Source organism: Kogia breviceps, chromosome 16 (genome assembly GCF_026419965.1).
Source record: "Kogia breviceps isolate mKogBre1 chromosome 16, mKogBre1 haplotype 1, whole genome shotgun sequence".
Taxonomy (NCBI): domain Eukaryota; kingdom Metazoa; phylum Chordata; class Mammalia; order Artiodactyla; family Physeteridae; genus Kogia; species Kogia breviceps.
Window position 1 is genome coordinate 14,409,407 of NC_081325.1, and position 15,065 is coordinate 14,424,471.

The 15,065-nt window shown below is 35.1% G+C and overlaps 1 protein-coding gene across 3 annotated transcripts in view; it reads right to left on the reverse strand.

The window, feature by feature from the left end:
• The window catches only part of TRPC4 (transient receptor potential cation channel subfamily C member 4), a 174,715-nt gene that overhangs the window by 117,661 nt on the left and 41,989 nt on the right, over nucleotides 1–15,065 (reverse strand). For all 3 annotated transcript variants that reach the window (XM_059042126.2, XM_067016902.1, XM_067016903.1), the window contains one exon: nucleotides 97–501. In XM_059042126.2, coding sequence (XP_058898109.1) covers nucleotides 97–474 — 378 coding nt within the window. In that variant the 5' untranslated portion in view covers nucleotides 475–501. The remainder of the gene's footprint in view (nucleotides 1–96; nucleotides 502–15,065) is intronic.

Sequence of the window (15,065 nt, forward strand, 5' to 3'; positions counted from 1 at the left end):
TCAAGGCTAACATTTCTTAAAATTTGGGGAGAATATGGCCATCCATAGAAACCTTCTGCAAGTAAAATAAACGAAAGCCAGTATTTTTGCACGTACCTGTTTTTCTCCACTGGGCTTCTTGTGGTTCAGTAACAGCTCTACAGCTCCGACAACTTCTTTTCTGATGGCGTGTAATAGAGCATCTCCAACATAGACGTTACAGCTTAAGAGTAGTTCGATGAGCTCCAAGTTCTCATTTTCGATTGCAATGAGGAGAGCAGTTCTGCCAAGTGGATCGACGCAATTAATATTGATTTTAAAATAAATTTCAGCTTCCTCTAGGGATTTCTTGACACTTGCATAATCGCCCTTTTCCACGGCGTTCAAGTAGGCTTTCTCTGACGGTGAGAGCTCGGATTCTGCTCGGACTATCCTGAGAGGGATGCGGTCTCTGTAGGGAGCATTAACATTCCTTTTGTAATAGAACTGAGCCATGTTTCATGCCATGCTACTTCTTGGTCTCTGAAAGTGCAAACAAAACCCAACACACACAAGGATTAGTATGAGCACACTTTTGAATGATTATGCATCGCATTTAACAACTCACAATGAGACCAATAACAACGATGAAACAGCAATTATTAAGTGAGAAGTTATGTTCCCTTTAAACAATGGAAATAGGCAATAATTATTCAGTTATCTAGAAACACAGGTTTCAAAGTTCTTATTTAAGAAGAAAGAGAGGCCAGTATTTGGCAAGTTACTTATAAAAGTTCGTTTAAAAGTGACATCTGTCAGATGTTGCACTTGTAATTTTTAAAAATGATTTACAAAATTTATCATACATATATATTGTTTTTAACGGAGAACCTTGAAAGTCAAAGGCTGTATCTCTGGGGTCCCCAAACTGGACCAGGGATTTTCAAGAATGTCAGTCACTGTCAGTTTTGCTCATCGTGGAGATGCTGTTGAGATTACGGAATATCAATATCTGGGCAAAATGTTTTTCACTTTCATTTCTAGTTTTAATGTTTGTAAGAACTGGGCTTCCCTGGTGGCGCAGTGGTTGAGAGTCCGCCTGCCGATGCGGGGGACGCGGGTTCGTGCCCCGGTCCGGGAAGATCCCACATGCCGCAGAGCGGCTGGGCCCGTGAGCCATGGCCGCTGGGCCTGCGCGTCTGGAGCCTGTGCTCCACAATGGGAGAGGCCACAGCAGTGAGAGGCCTGCGTAACGCAAAAAAAAAAAAAAAAAAGAACTGACATTAAAGTTACTGTGAGTTACTGATATTAATGTCAATAAAATATCATACTCAGCCCGATGAGCATAATTTTATTTTTTTCCTCTTGTAAGTAAATGCATTGAGGCAGAAAGAATGTGTACCAATGGTATCAATTATCAAGATGAGTCTAGGCAAGTTAATTTCCAATGGAAGCATTTAGAAAAGGATTAAATATATGGTTTATTATGAAAATGCTATTTTCTTAATTCTCTTACCTCCATATCATGAAACAATAAACCACAAGACAAGAATAAATTTATTGTAAAATGTAATATTATTTTGAAATTACAGTAAATATACAGTTGAAGATGAGGAAATTATTTCAAATAAATAAGAGATTATCGTCTTAAAATAGATTAATAAAAAAGTGCGATGTCGCTAGAAGTTATACTGATTTGGCAATCATCTTAGAGGTACAAACTTACTGAAAAATGCATTCTGTTTTGAATATAATTTCTTTACTGCTGTTAGGTCCTGATTTCATACTATGGTCTGAACTATTTTATTATTCTATGTCATTTATATTCAACCCACATGTTTATTTACGTACATTCACTACATCAAATTAAAATGAATGGGGTATTCTAAGTACCTGAACATGCATAGTCATCTTAATTGATCTTTTTAGACCTAATCATTTTATAAGTAACTTAACCAGATTTGAATAATGCTTTAACTGTAGCTTGAACATGCATTGCATTAACAAATGTGATTATATTTAATGTAATGTTCCCAATTTTGCAAAGTATGCATTGTTTGCATGCTACCTCAATTTAACAGTAACTTCAGTTATCAAATAGTTGTTTTGTTTTTTAATGTCCAGATTATGCATCATGATTTCTCAAATATCTAGGTTCAGGATCTAATACACAAAACTGCAATTACATAATTTCTTCCTTTCTAGGCATATTTGATTCAACACTTTATTAAGGCCTCTTCATAGACTAAGCAAAAAGCGGTAATCCTATAATCCAGAATATTTTTCTCAAATATTTCACATTTTGTTAGTCTTGGTGTTTTAAACATATAATGACCAACTATACAGCATGATAGAAATTTACTTTTATAATTGCAGACAAAGTGTTGTTGTGAGTTCTTTAAATAGCAATATTACCTTTATAGAGGAACATAAAAATTAATACTGGTGTTCAAATATATTAATTTTAGACATGCAAATTGCTTACTTGAAGCTTAATTATAATTTCAGTATTTAGACAATACATTAACTGACTAGAATAACGGGAAGAAAATTATATTATCAGACAACAAAGACAATTTAATAGTCCTCCAGTATAACCAAAACTTCAAAAATCAACATTGTTATTATGTTACATATCTCTTTTTAATTTTCTGACCCCAAATGCCCCATATATGCATCAGTGGTAACATTCAAATATTTGCCTTAGGAAGGCAACTGTCACCCACTTCCCCAGCACAACTTTTCTATCCATGTCAGCATCCATGAAAGTGTGTGGGATCAAAGTTGTGGTTTTCACATGGCAATTTTATCCAGACTATAGTGTAAATCTTCATAATGATAATAACCACCATTTATATTCTATTTCAGCGTATACTTTCTCTATTACCTCACTTTGTCCTTACCCATGGTTCTTGGAAAAATACATTAATTTTCACTTTCTAGAGTTGAATCCAAGTTTTCCCACCAACAATATTTTTGCTTAAGACTACTGTTTCATTGTAGCTTACCCAAAATACAGGTTAAAATGAAAGTATGAACATACATACACATACACAGTATCAGAAATTCATGTGAATTATGGCTCAGTCAGGATTAGGAATCAGCTTAGAGGATGGAAAAACTGTATTTCATTTTATTTCATTTACTTTGTTTTATTAATAATGGTATCATATAAAATATTAGACAGTAAACAGCACTTGACTTCTCATTTTCAGAATACAAGATGTTGGTGACAATGAAGGGATTGGATGACAACATAGCAGATACTGGAGAATTTGTGCGAGAGGAGGGGACAGATAATGAGAAGTTAGACTTACTAAAATCGATTTCATTTAATGCAGATAACTACCATAAATGTAAACTAGGTAAGTTTCAAAAAAAGAGTAATTTGACATTGAGAGAAAGATATATTCTACTCAACGTTGTGTTTAAGATGTGAATCGGGCATGAGATTTTCCATTAGATAACCTGTCTCTCCATCTGTAAAGTGAGGAGAAACAACAACGATGAAGGAATGGGTGAGGAGAATCAGAGTTAGTGCCAAGAAAGACCTTTTATCTGCTGTCCTCTTTTAACATCTTGAACTTGATTAAAAAAAAAACCACAAGAATTCATGTTTGGATGGCTACGTGGATTTGAAATATACTTAAAATGTAAATACATAAAGTAAATAAAATTTTAAATATTTACAGTGGAATAGTAAAACAGAGAAAGAAAGAGAGGGGAAGAGAAAGAAAGAAGGTGGACCAACTCTGATGGCTAAAAACTTAAGAAAGTCAAGAAGAGCATATAATTTTTCAGTACATCCACTTGTCCTTCTGGATTACTTGATGCAGTGATACTAACAGAAGGACAAAAATCAAGTTTAACAATTGAAAACTGTGATATACGAATGTAATTGCAAGGAGAAGCTGCTGATAAGGCTGACGGCTCCTGAGCTGACACTCTTATCAGCAACAACGGAATTGCTACTGGATGGAAAGTCTGTAAAACAACCAGGGGTCTCACTGAAGCAAATATCTTGATCTCAAATGTGGAAATAAAAGCCTGTTTCTGATCCTGCACTTTCAGAATAAACTTTCTGGAGGAAAAAGATATTTTTTCCCCCATAAATTACAGAGTTGAACAGATCCTTTGATTTCAATGCCCCCTTTATGACACATAAGCCAGAAGTAAAATGGCTGCTTCATCAAGTTATGTTTCGAAGACTTGGAAGAGCTATGGGATGTGATGAAGAAAAACTCAAATCCCGCGATGTGAATTCTTAATTAACCCAACATTTATTTTCCCTAAATATGTTTGGGACTTAAGAAACAAAACTGTGGGAGAGCTTCACCTTGACATCAATCCCAAGATAAATTTAAAAAAAAATTGTCCCTAGATATGAAAACCACAATCATCTAAACAACATGAAGATATGCAGGAAAACAAAAGTTCCAGATGTTTATAGGGTCTGAAGGCATATTCCCTAAAGGATAAATTTAGCTGTGTGGTGCAAAGAACAGTGAACTTGAATTCCGAAGAACACAGAGGAAAGAAAATAGACAAATCTCCACTCTTGAGTATACATTATTAAAAGTAAAATAAAATTTCCCCAAACAAAGCTGTTTTTTCTTTTTATTCCCTAACTGCCAAAAGATACATTTCATACACGTGTGACCTTATGACACAGTGAGAAAGACTCTCATTTTTTGTTAGGATACTATGGCACATATCTAAGTTGTATTTGTATTTTTTTTCCTGAAATCTGATATAAAATAACAATTTCCCAGATAACTTATTCACACTCAATCCAATTCGGATTTTTTTCTTGAAATTGGTATAGTATATTATCTCAATAATGTTTGATACAATGCATACTCCACATAAAAGCATAATGCTCTCATTTTTGCTATCATTCCTAACTCCAGGCCTTTTTCCTCATCATCTTTCGTGTGGCTACACCAGTATCCTTCTAATAATCTCACCGACGTTATCCTTGCATCCTCCCTGTTTAGTCTCCACAATGCCACGTGCCTAATATTTCTAAAATATAAAGCTGATTCAATCACTCTCTCACTTTTAATCCTTAAATGACTGATAACCATTCACAGGAAAAACAGTAACCTATTATGGAATACGGGAGTTCCATGACCTGGCTTCTAAATGCCTTCTTTGACATATCTACCAAGACAGTCCCTGCAAAACCTTATTTTACACTGACAAGAATCCCAAACCACGTGGCCACTACAGTTTTAAGCATTTTCTCACACTGTTCTTTACAAGAGGAAAACTGTTCCTCCCCTGAGTCTCCGGCAACTCTTGTCAAGTTTTAAAACCTTCTGTGAAGTATCGTAGCCTCAGAGGATTTTTCTTCTCTTCCTCTTAAGGCAGAGTTAATGGCCTTTTTTATGCACCTTCATAAACCCTGTGGGCCTCTTAGCTTTAGAACATTTTTTTTTTTTCCTGTATAAAAGACTGGGACATACAGTATTGCATCCCAAATGCTAAGCAGGTAGTTAGTGCCCCAAATTTGTTGATGAGTCAATGAATTAATGACTATACTTTCAGGGTTATTCCTCTGTCATTTTGGGTAAAGGAATAAAATTAATAGGGTAAAATTGCTTCAATCATGTGCCAAAAAATGGTTTAGCATTTGTAGGCCCGTTGAAGGCAACAGTGCATAACCGGACATCCAGTCAACAGTCACGAAGCTACTGAATACCCTGGGGGAAAATGCTTTCATTTTTTACCTATTTTTCTTCTCTAACTATCTTACCCCCAAGCTATTTTCACCCATACAAAGAATTATAACCTTATAACCGTAATGTGTAAATCAACACATCTAGAGCTCTCAGCTCTGGAATACACTTCCTATCACTACTGCCTAAATCATCAGAAAGGCATAAGATTTTGGTCATTTGGCTGATACTTCCAGGGAAATGTGAGCACAGAGGAAAAAAGTACAAGACAGCCAAGGCTAGCAAATTGAATATCTTATAATGGGAGAAACAGAGTTAATATACCTGTTAACACGAGACTAAAATACGTGTATAAATATCTACAAAATTATAAAGAGAATATGAGAAAATCTGAGGAATAAGAGATCATCAAGAATAAGTAATTGGAGATACTGGAAGAATGACCTGGAATGAATCAGTAAACTGAAAGTTCAGACCGTGAAATTCTCCCAGTTAGGAAAAAGTAAAAGTGAAGAAAAAAAGAGAATGGATGTATAAGAGCCAAAATCTATAAAATAGCAATTGAATGAAGAGAAAATAAAATAATGGAGTGCAGGACATATTTTTAGTATTAATGACCAAGAATTTTCATAATTATAAAAGATATAAGACCTCCCATGGAAAGAATCCATAGTACCACATAAATAGATTAAAAGATTAATACATTAGATTTAAAAAATTATAAAGGAGGAGAAAAAAATATCCCCATGAGAATATCCCCTACCACATACATCATAAGGAATAGCTGTGACAACATTAGTTTTTGTTCTAGAAAAACTTTGCCCAGGGAAGATAAGACTGTAAACCAATGAATAACTCAGGATTTCACTATTCCCATCAAGAAATTCTGGCATGTAAGTTTATCTGAGATAACATCCTGCTCACCTGGGCAAACAACTTCCTTATCAAACACTTTACTTATCAAGACTCTCTCCAGAACCCTCACTTGGCCAAATCAACCAATCCTAAATTAGTATGTCACAAATATTGCCCAATCTCAGTCATTCTCCTACCTTGAAATATCCACCTTAAACTCCAGTACCCAGGGCAGAAAACCCTACAAATATTCTCCCCAATTGGACGCTTTGGTGGCACTACACAGCTATATCAATGTGATGTTCTCCCTACTGCTGGGAGTTATAAAGAAATTATCCTTGCTTTACTGGAAAACTGTATGATGATATTTTGGGAGTCTGATACATAAAAAGTATAAAGAATCAGATTAACATCAGACCTCAACAGCAAATTTGGAGGTTTTGACTGAAAAGTAGAAAAGGATAAAACCCCCCCAAACAGAATTTTGAAGCTAGAATTTCATATTTATTAAAATTATTTAAATACAGGGAGGAATAAAATTAGTCTCATGCATACAGCCTCAGAAGATTGCTCACATGAAGACCATATTTGATCACAGGATGATACTACAATATATAGAAAGTATAGATATAAAGGGAAAGATTTCTATGGTTTAAATAGTTGAGTTTTTGTATGTTTTGCTCACTGATCTATGTCCGAGGCTTAGAAAAGGGTCTAGTATGTAAAAAGTACACAATAAATATTTACTGAATGAATAAAGTATCTACTGAACATCTGTATGTCAAATGTGTATATTAAACAATGGCAATACCCTGAAGCCAGGATCCTTGCTCTCACGGAGCTTATGATCCATTGGACGGGACCCACAAAAACTTTTAAAAAGCAAAGGAACCGACAGCAAAATTACCGTTTTTAAGGGCTACAATGGAAACAAATGATGAGGGGGGTGGAGAAAGATGGCAGGAGGGGGAGGAGATGGAGATCTACCTTAGGTAGGGGGTTCAGGGGTTACCTTTCTATGACATGAAAGATGACAAAAAGCCAGCTAAGTGCTATTAAAAAGTGCAGAGAAGACCATTATGTTAAAATGATCTGAAAGTGAGAAACCAGTGAGGCAGGAGGAGCAGGATGCATTCTAGGATGTAAAACAGGGACAGCATGTCTGGAGTATTGTGAGCAAGAGAGTGGAAGAAATGGGTTCTGTAGCCAGGAAATGCAGTGCGAGGATCTGGGAATGGATTCAAAACATAATAAAAAATTCTTGAAGGGCTTTGAGCTGGGGATGTACATAATCCAATTTCCGTTTTTCTTTGTTTGTTTTTTGTTTGGGGGTTTTTTTTGGTCGCACTGCATGGCATGTGGGATCTTAGTTCCCCGACCAGGGATGGAACACAGGCCCCCTGCAGTGAAAGTGTGCAGTCTTAACCACTGGACCACCAGGAAAGTCCCTCCAATTTCTGTTTTTAATGGTCACTTAGGCTGCTGATTGATTTGGAAATGCATAAGAGTGAAAACTAAGACCATCTGCCAATAAACCAAGTGAACGACATCGAGAGTTTATATCATGAAGGAGGAAACATTAAACCTTAGGATTAAGAATGCAAAACCCAGACTCTGATGGTGGTATGTTTGTGGAGATTTAAATGTTTTCTCATATTTTATTGAGTTTATTAATATTTTATTAGTGCTCTGATTGAATATATTTCTAGTACTCTCATTCTAATCCTTTCCCGTATCCCTATTTTTTCATACCTTCATAGAATGTGAAGATTTTAAGGAATACATATATCATTTTATAACAAGAATGTGTGTACACATATTGCTATTACTACATCAGAAACACTTTTACTTCTTTCATTGTGTCAAAGATGTCACTACTTGTAGACAGTGAAAGCATAACTTGTCATAAAGGAAGCAATATTAAGAAGAAATGTGAGGGAAAAGCAACACATGTTGCAAATAAGCAGTTTACAATATTAGACAAAAGAAAGACAAAACAACCTAGTTTCAAAAATGAAATATTCAACAGCAAAATGTATTCAAAAGTCACCCAGAACAACCAGATCCTGCAGTGCATAGCTGACCTTTAGTTTCTGACATTGTGTGTGGGCACGTGTGTGTATGTATGAATGGTAACTATGGTAATGGTGAGTCTTTTGAGCAAAATAAAAAGGAATAAATCTTGTAGTGATAGCAAAAGTAATATAAAAATGCTTAAATTTGTATGCACGTATAGAATTTTTGATAAATATATGACACCCCCCCCCCAGAAAAACCAATTAGATTATTGCAGAGGTAAGGATACCATGTTAGATGTTATTTCTTTGGGTCATGGTGGTGGTGGTGGTGGTGGTGGTGGTGGTGGTGGTGGTGGTGTGTGTGTGTGTGTGTGTGTGTGTGTGTGTGTGTGTGAGAGAGAGAGAGAGAGAGAGGGAGAGAGGGAGAAGTAACAGAACACATATTTCATCGTAGCATATCAACCAAGAAGCATGAAAAATCAGAGCAGGAAATGGAATAACAATAAACAATGTTGAGACAGTTGGTTAGAAGTTTTGGAAATAATTATTTAGTAACACCATAAGAGTGATTCAAAGTATATTTAAAAGTTAAATACTGAAGCAAAGTGACAGGAAAATGTCAGTAAATATTAATCAGTCCTTTCGATGGGGAAGAGTTTTCCAAACAAAACACAATGGAGAGATGGCCATGAGGAAGAATCATGCTATGTATACACAGAATGCAAAAAATCTTAGTATGAAAACAATGTACACAATTAAGAGGCAAAACAACTAGGAAAATTATTCAAAATAAATATGACTGAGAAGAGGTTATTAAATAGAAAAGAAAAATCACTAAGATTCAAAGAATAAAAAGAACAGCCTCCTGGGAGAAAAGGAAATATAACTGGAAAATATCACTTGAAAATGCATTCTACTTTACTGACCTCTAAAACTGCGAAGTCTACCAGTATGATAAAAGACATTGCATGTCAAATGTGATCACATTACATACAAAAGAATACCTGGTACCAGAAAAGATGCAGTGAAACTACTTCTGTTGTTAATTGTTGGTGATAGTTTAAAGTGAAAAGGAATTAGAAATATGTGTATCACCCTTTTGAAAGGTTCAAGCCCTTTACCCCACAAATATCTCTCCCAGGAATCAACCCTGGAGCTGTATTTCATAAAGCAGGCAATGATATATACACAAAAGGAAAAATAACTCTTACATGGGAAAAATAACTCTTAACATATTGTCGGAAAAAACTGGAGAGACTTAAAAACCAATAATTGTAAGCTAGTCAATTAAGAGCTAAATATCTATTTAATTAAAAAGTGTGCCACTATTAAAATAATATCTATTAAAAGTTAATATTATGCAGAATAATCATATTATGATACGTGCTAATCATGGATAAAATTTTGAACACAGTAAAATTACTGTCTACAACAATGATAAAACCTGTAAGAAGGAGGTAACTACACTTTAAGAAAGGTTACCTATGGGTAATTGGTGATTTCTGTTCTTGCCTAAATTTTTTAAGTTTTGAAAGGAGAACACAGTATATGTTACTAAAAACAAAAACAAAACAAAACAAAAAAACCTCTTAATCACAAAGTAAAAGTTTACTTTATAAAAGAAACAATCAGCTGTCCTTGATAATTAGCAGAACTCTCATGTTTAAAAGGTATTTGACTTGTTTTTCATGGCTGCAAATGCTAGAACAAAGACTAATAGGTAGAGATTATAATGAAAAAGCTTTCTTCTCAACTAAAGAGTGATCTATTAGTGGTAATGTTTGTGGTCAAATATTCAATGTGTTTCTCAGAGGTCAGCAAACTCCCTGTTGCTGACAGTATTCAAGCATGCGAGAGGCAACTCAAAAGCAGAAATATACTGGAGAGAGAATTCAAGAACTAGACAGATGACTTAAAGTGGATAACCTTTAATGACTGTAGTGATTAGACTCTGATCCTATGAGTCTCTGCTTTTGTCATTGTCTCTGCCAATAAGCCATGTGACTTTAGACACATTACTGTCATTCTTCCTCCTCCTCTATTAAACTTATAATGAATCATCTTCATGTTTTCATAAAGCTCTATAATTTTTGACTTAATTTTTATAATATAAATACAAGGTTATTTGTATTCTGCTTTGATACATGAGTTTTTGCTCTTGGTTATAGACTGGGTATCTCCTCATTATATACAAATGAGTTTTCTAAGGAAACTGTTTCAAACTTATTAGTTGTTTAGATAAACACAACTGTATGAAGTAGTCATTTCAAATCGACTTATTTTATAACTACAAAGAGAAATTAGCTTTTTGAAGATAACACAGTTTTTAGAATTTTCCATCGTAGTCTTCATTCTAAATATTTATTATGAAGTTAATTTGGTTATCTTTATATATAAAAAGTACTATTTTATTATTAAAACTAAAATATATTTTATGTTTGGATAGTGAAGATATACAGGTTTACCATCATGCTGGGGTTAGACAGAATGTTTTTATCAGGGGTATAATTTTTAAAATTCACACATGTATCTTTATTTGTTATACCTGTAAATACAACAGCCTACATTAGTTTTTTTCTTCTAAATGGTAGTTATTATATGACATTCATTTCTCATATAGTCTTTATCTGAGGCATTTGGAGGAAATATAAAAGTAGAAAACAGTGTTTCCTGTACTTATTGATTGTATAATTTGCTTTATTTAGCATTACCAAGAGAGTTCTTAGCATTTGGGGGGACAAAACTAGACTCCCCTGCAACCACTGATATATAGTTCCTAAAATTTTTTTATGCTTAGAAGTTTAATCCAATGTTTAATGTGTCCCAATCCATTGTTCTCTGTATTCCTAAAAAAACCTGTCCTGATACAAAAAGGAAAAGATAGGTTGTTTTGTTTTGTTTCCGCATTTTCAGTTACTGAAGATAGTGTGGTGAGCCTATTATTAAGGTCCCAAGCTGTAAATCCTGAAGCTGATTTATTTATAAGTCCACTGCAATTTCAGGCAAGGGGTCACTTTTGGTGAAGCAATGTCCCCTCCTCTATCTGAAGGCGCATTTTTTTTTAAGTTTTTTTTTTTTTTATGTTGACCATTTTTAAAGTCTTTATTGAATTTGTTACAATATTGCTTCTGTTTTATGTTTTGGTTTTTTGGCCACGAGGCATGTGGGATCTTAGCTCCCAATGAGGGATCGAACCCCCCCACACACACACCCCGCCCCCTACACTGGAAGGCAAAGTCTTAACCACTGGACCACCAGGGAAGTCCCTGAAGGCACAACCTTTAAAGGAAAGTATACGGAGTGAGTGCGGGTGGCAGAGGGTGACCTGATCTACCAACTTGATCCTGAAGACAGACTAGTTAACTGGGGTACATCAGTTTCACATCTGCTTGGTGTCCACTGGAAATCCTTACTCCTTCATATGTGGGTTCCATTATTCAAAAAAAGATTTATTGAGGCTAATTCTGTATCATACCAGGACTATTTTGAGGGCTAAAGATAAAAAGTCAAATGAAACACAATCCCATTGGGTGAATTTTATGGCACATAATTATATCTCAATATAGATGTTAAAACAACAGCAAGAAATCCCTGACCTCGGGGAAGACACTATCTAGTAGAGGAATTTTGTTGATAATCAATAATAAACACCACGTGGCAAGTTCTCCAGTACAGATTTATAAACTGTTTCTTGGGGATTCCAAAGAGAAAGCAGTTAGTTGTACCTGTGGGGAAAGAAATGCTTGTTAATGGAGCTCTATGTAAGTAAGTATTTAACTATGAGTAGGTGTCTCCCCAGTGGCTATTGGAAGCAAGGAATTCCAGGAGGAGGAAGCAGTTTTTTAAAGGCATAGGGATGAGAAAGAGCTCCCCCATTCTATGTTAGTTTCTCTTCCTAGAATAACTGTTATTGTTCATAAATATCCAGACTTTTACACAATGACTCTCCTATTATGCCTTTTAGAATTTTGGTTACCCCAATTTTGTTCTAAATTACTTAGTGACCTTTATTATTCCCTACCAAATACTGAACTTTTTAGTGATTGTATAAGTTTGGGAATTTGAAAGAACTATACAAAGTCACAGGAAAAGATACATTTCTGTGGCTCAGAAAAAAATTTAAACTTCTGCAAGGACATGCAGCCACTTAGTGATGCAGCCAGAAGGTGCTGCAAAATGGCGAGCAAGCAAAATGCTGATGGTTTCAGTAAGTAGTCGGAGTCAGACATGGTAAACACCTTAAGGATAAATTTTATTCCACATTCCCAACCAATTTTTGGTCTAGGCAGGTGGGAGTGAGAGTTCTATTAGGTTAGGGCTGTTCCTTAATGAGGCTGGTCCCGCCATATCCCTAGGAATTTTGTTCTTGCCTTACTGCTTAGATCTCCAAAGACTGAGTCTACTTTAAAACACAGCCCCTTGTAACAACAAAAACACTGTTACAACCAAAACAACAACACTTATAGAACAGTTAATCCATGCCAGGCACTGTCCTAAATTTTACATGTATGAACTCAATCCTCAGGAAACCTGCCTGGATTAAGCACAATTGATCAGTGACCCTTGGGATGGATAGTGAGATACCTAACTTGACAAGGTCACAAGGGCTTGAGAAATGTGATCCCTACTCTATGTCCAATTTTCTTCATCCCATATTACACATTTTGCTTTTGTCTCTGTTAATGAAATGGCCATTCAGTTTCCCAGTGACTAGGTTTTTATCATGTTCCCTAATTTTCCAGTGATGCCTTACCTATGTAGTTCGTCTCCTAATTCTGAACCTCAGATTCCTCATCACTGGCTCTCAGAAACTCCTTCTGAGTCCTTACCAGCACCGCTGGACCTCCCCTAAACATCGGTCCCTCAGATCTTAGGCTTCTCTGCAGACTGAGTCTTGGCAGCCATATTAACCTATACTCAAGATAACGGAGGCCCATTTGTCACTCCCCGGTTGGCTCTTCTCCTGTTTGGAGAATATTTCCAGGCTCATAGATGCCTGCTAAAAAGACCCCTGGCAAGTCATAGTCACCTCATCTCCCCCTTCCCATTCTCTAGTCATAGCATCTCAAATAATCTGGTTCAATTCACTATGAATGCAGCTAGAAAAAGAGAACATAATTTAGTCCTTTGCTCATGTGAGATGTAGTAATTAGTAAATAATTAAGTGTGGGTTTCACTCCCAATATTAAATGAAACCCAGAATGTTAAAGCTCAGTAGAACTGTGCTGCAAGGCGACTCTCACTTTCTTTGCTGTTTCTGGATAGTAATTCAGACTGAATAACAACCTAAAAGCACTATACAATTAACAGAGAAGTAGTAGGCATAAATATCATAAAAGGCAATCTCTTCCTTTTGTCTTGAACTTTTAAATCTTTCACTCAATCTTTTCATGTCCTTTCAATTTACCAACTGAGTTTATTTCTATGCTGAACTCAAACATCAATTATGCAAATCAAAAACAAATTAGTTTTTTTAAACTCGACTGCTTAGAATATTCTTCATAAAAGTTCAGTATGCACAAGACATTCAGCATTTCTTAAATACCTCCAACAAGTATAGTAATTACCATAGCAACTTAAAAGATTACATTTATTTGGCAAAGCAGGTTTTTTTACAGGTTATTTGGTTATTGTCCAAATTTATGATAAATTTGCCTTCCAGAGAATTTTGTTATTCTGTACTGTCATTTGCCTTATGACATTGTGATCATTATTTAACGATATAAATCTATACTATGATGTTTAAGTACTCATCCTAGAAGTTTATTTTCTTAGTATACTGGCATTGAAAGATTTACGACCACGCTTCAAACAGCTTTTATCAGCAGGCATGTTAGCATTTTCTTCCAAATTCAATTAGCTCTATGTCTTTGGAAATTTAACAGATATGGTAGGATTACTTATATAAGTGGTATAGTTTATTTTCCATCAAGTCTTCATTTAAACTTTAACTAAATGAAGCTAATTTTCTTAAAGTCAATGTTCTCCTGTTATTCTAAGAGTTGGCCTAAACTAATTTAAAGCATTGATTTCAGAAATGAGAAAGAGCTATGGTTTATTTCATAGAATTCTCCATTCTGACTCTGGCTCCATTAAAACAGCTCTTAGATCTCTGCTAATTTTCTCTGTTTCCTGAGGACCCAGTTGCCTTAAGGAAATTGAGGAATTAAACTACCAAGATCTACTTTAATTCTAAAGATATGATTCCACACCACCTCAGGTAAAACAGTTTGTTAGTTTTGTAAACATTGCTGATTTATTAAAATTACCATGAAATTGAAGCCGGGAGTTAATTGTCAGTTTACCATTCAAAATAACAATCCCAAAATGCCATGATATTAAAAACCTCACAGGCGCTCTGTATGCACTGATGGAACATCTAGATGAAAAGCTAAGTAAAAATCCATTAATCAAATATTTTGTCTATAGAGTATCAGAAATTAGAATATGTATAAATATTTATTTTTCTTAAACCAGATGTTTGACACATTGTAATTATAGCCTTCTGCTACTGAAACCAACATTGTTAGTGTTTGGAAGTAAAATAATCATT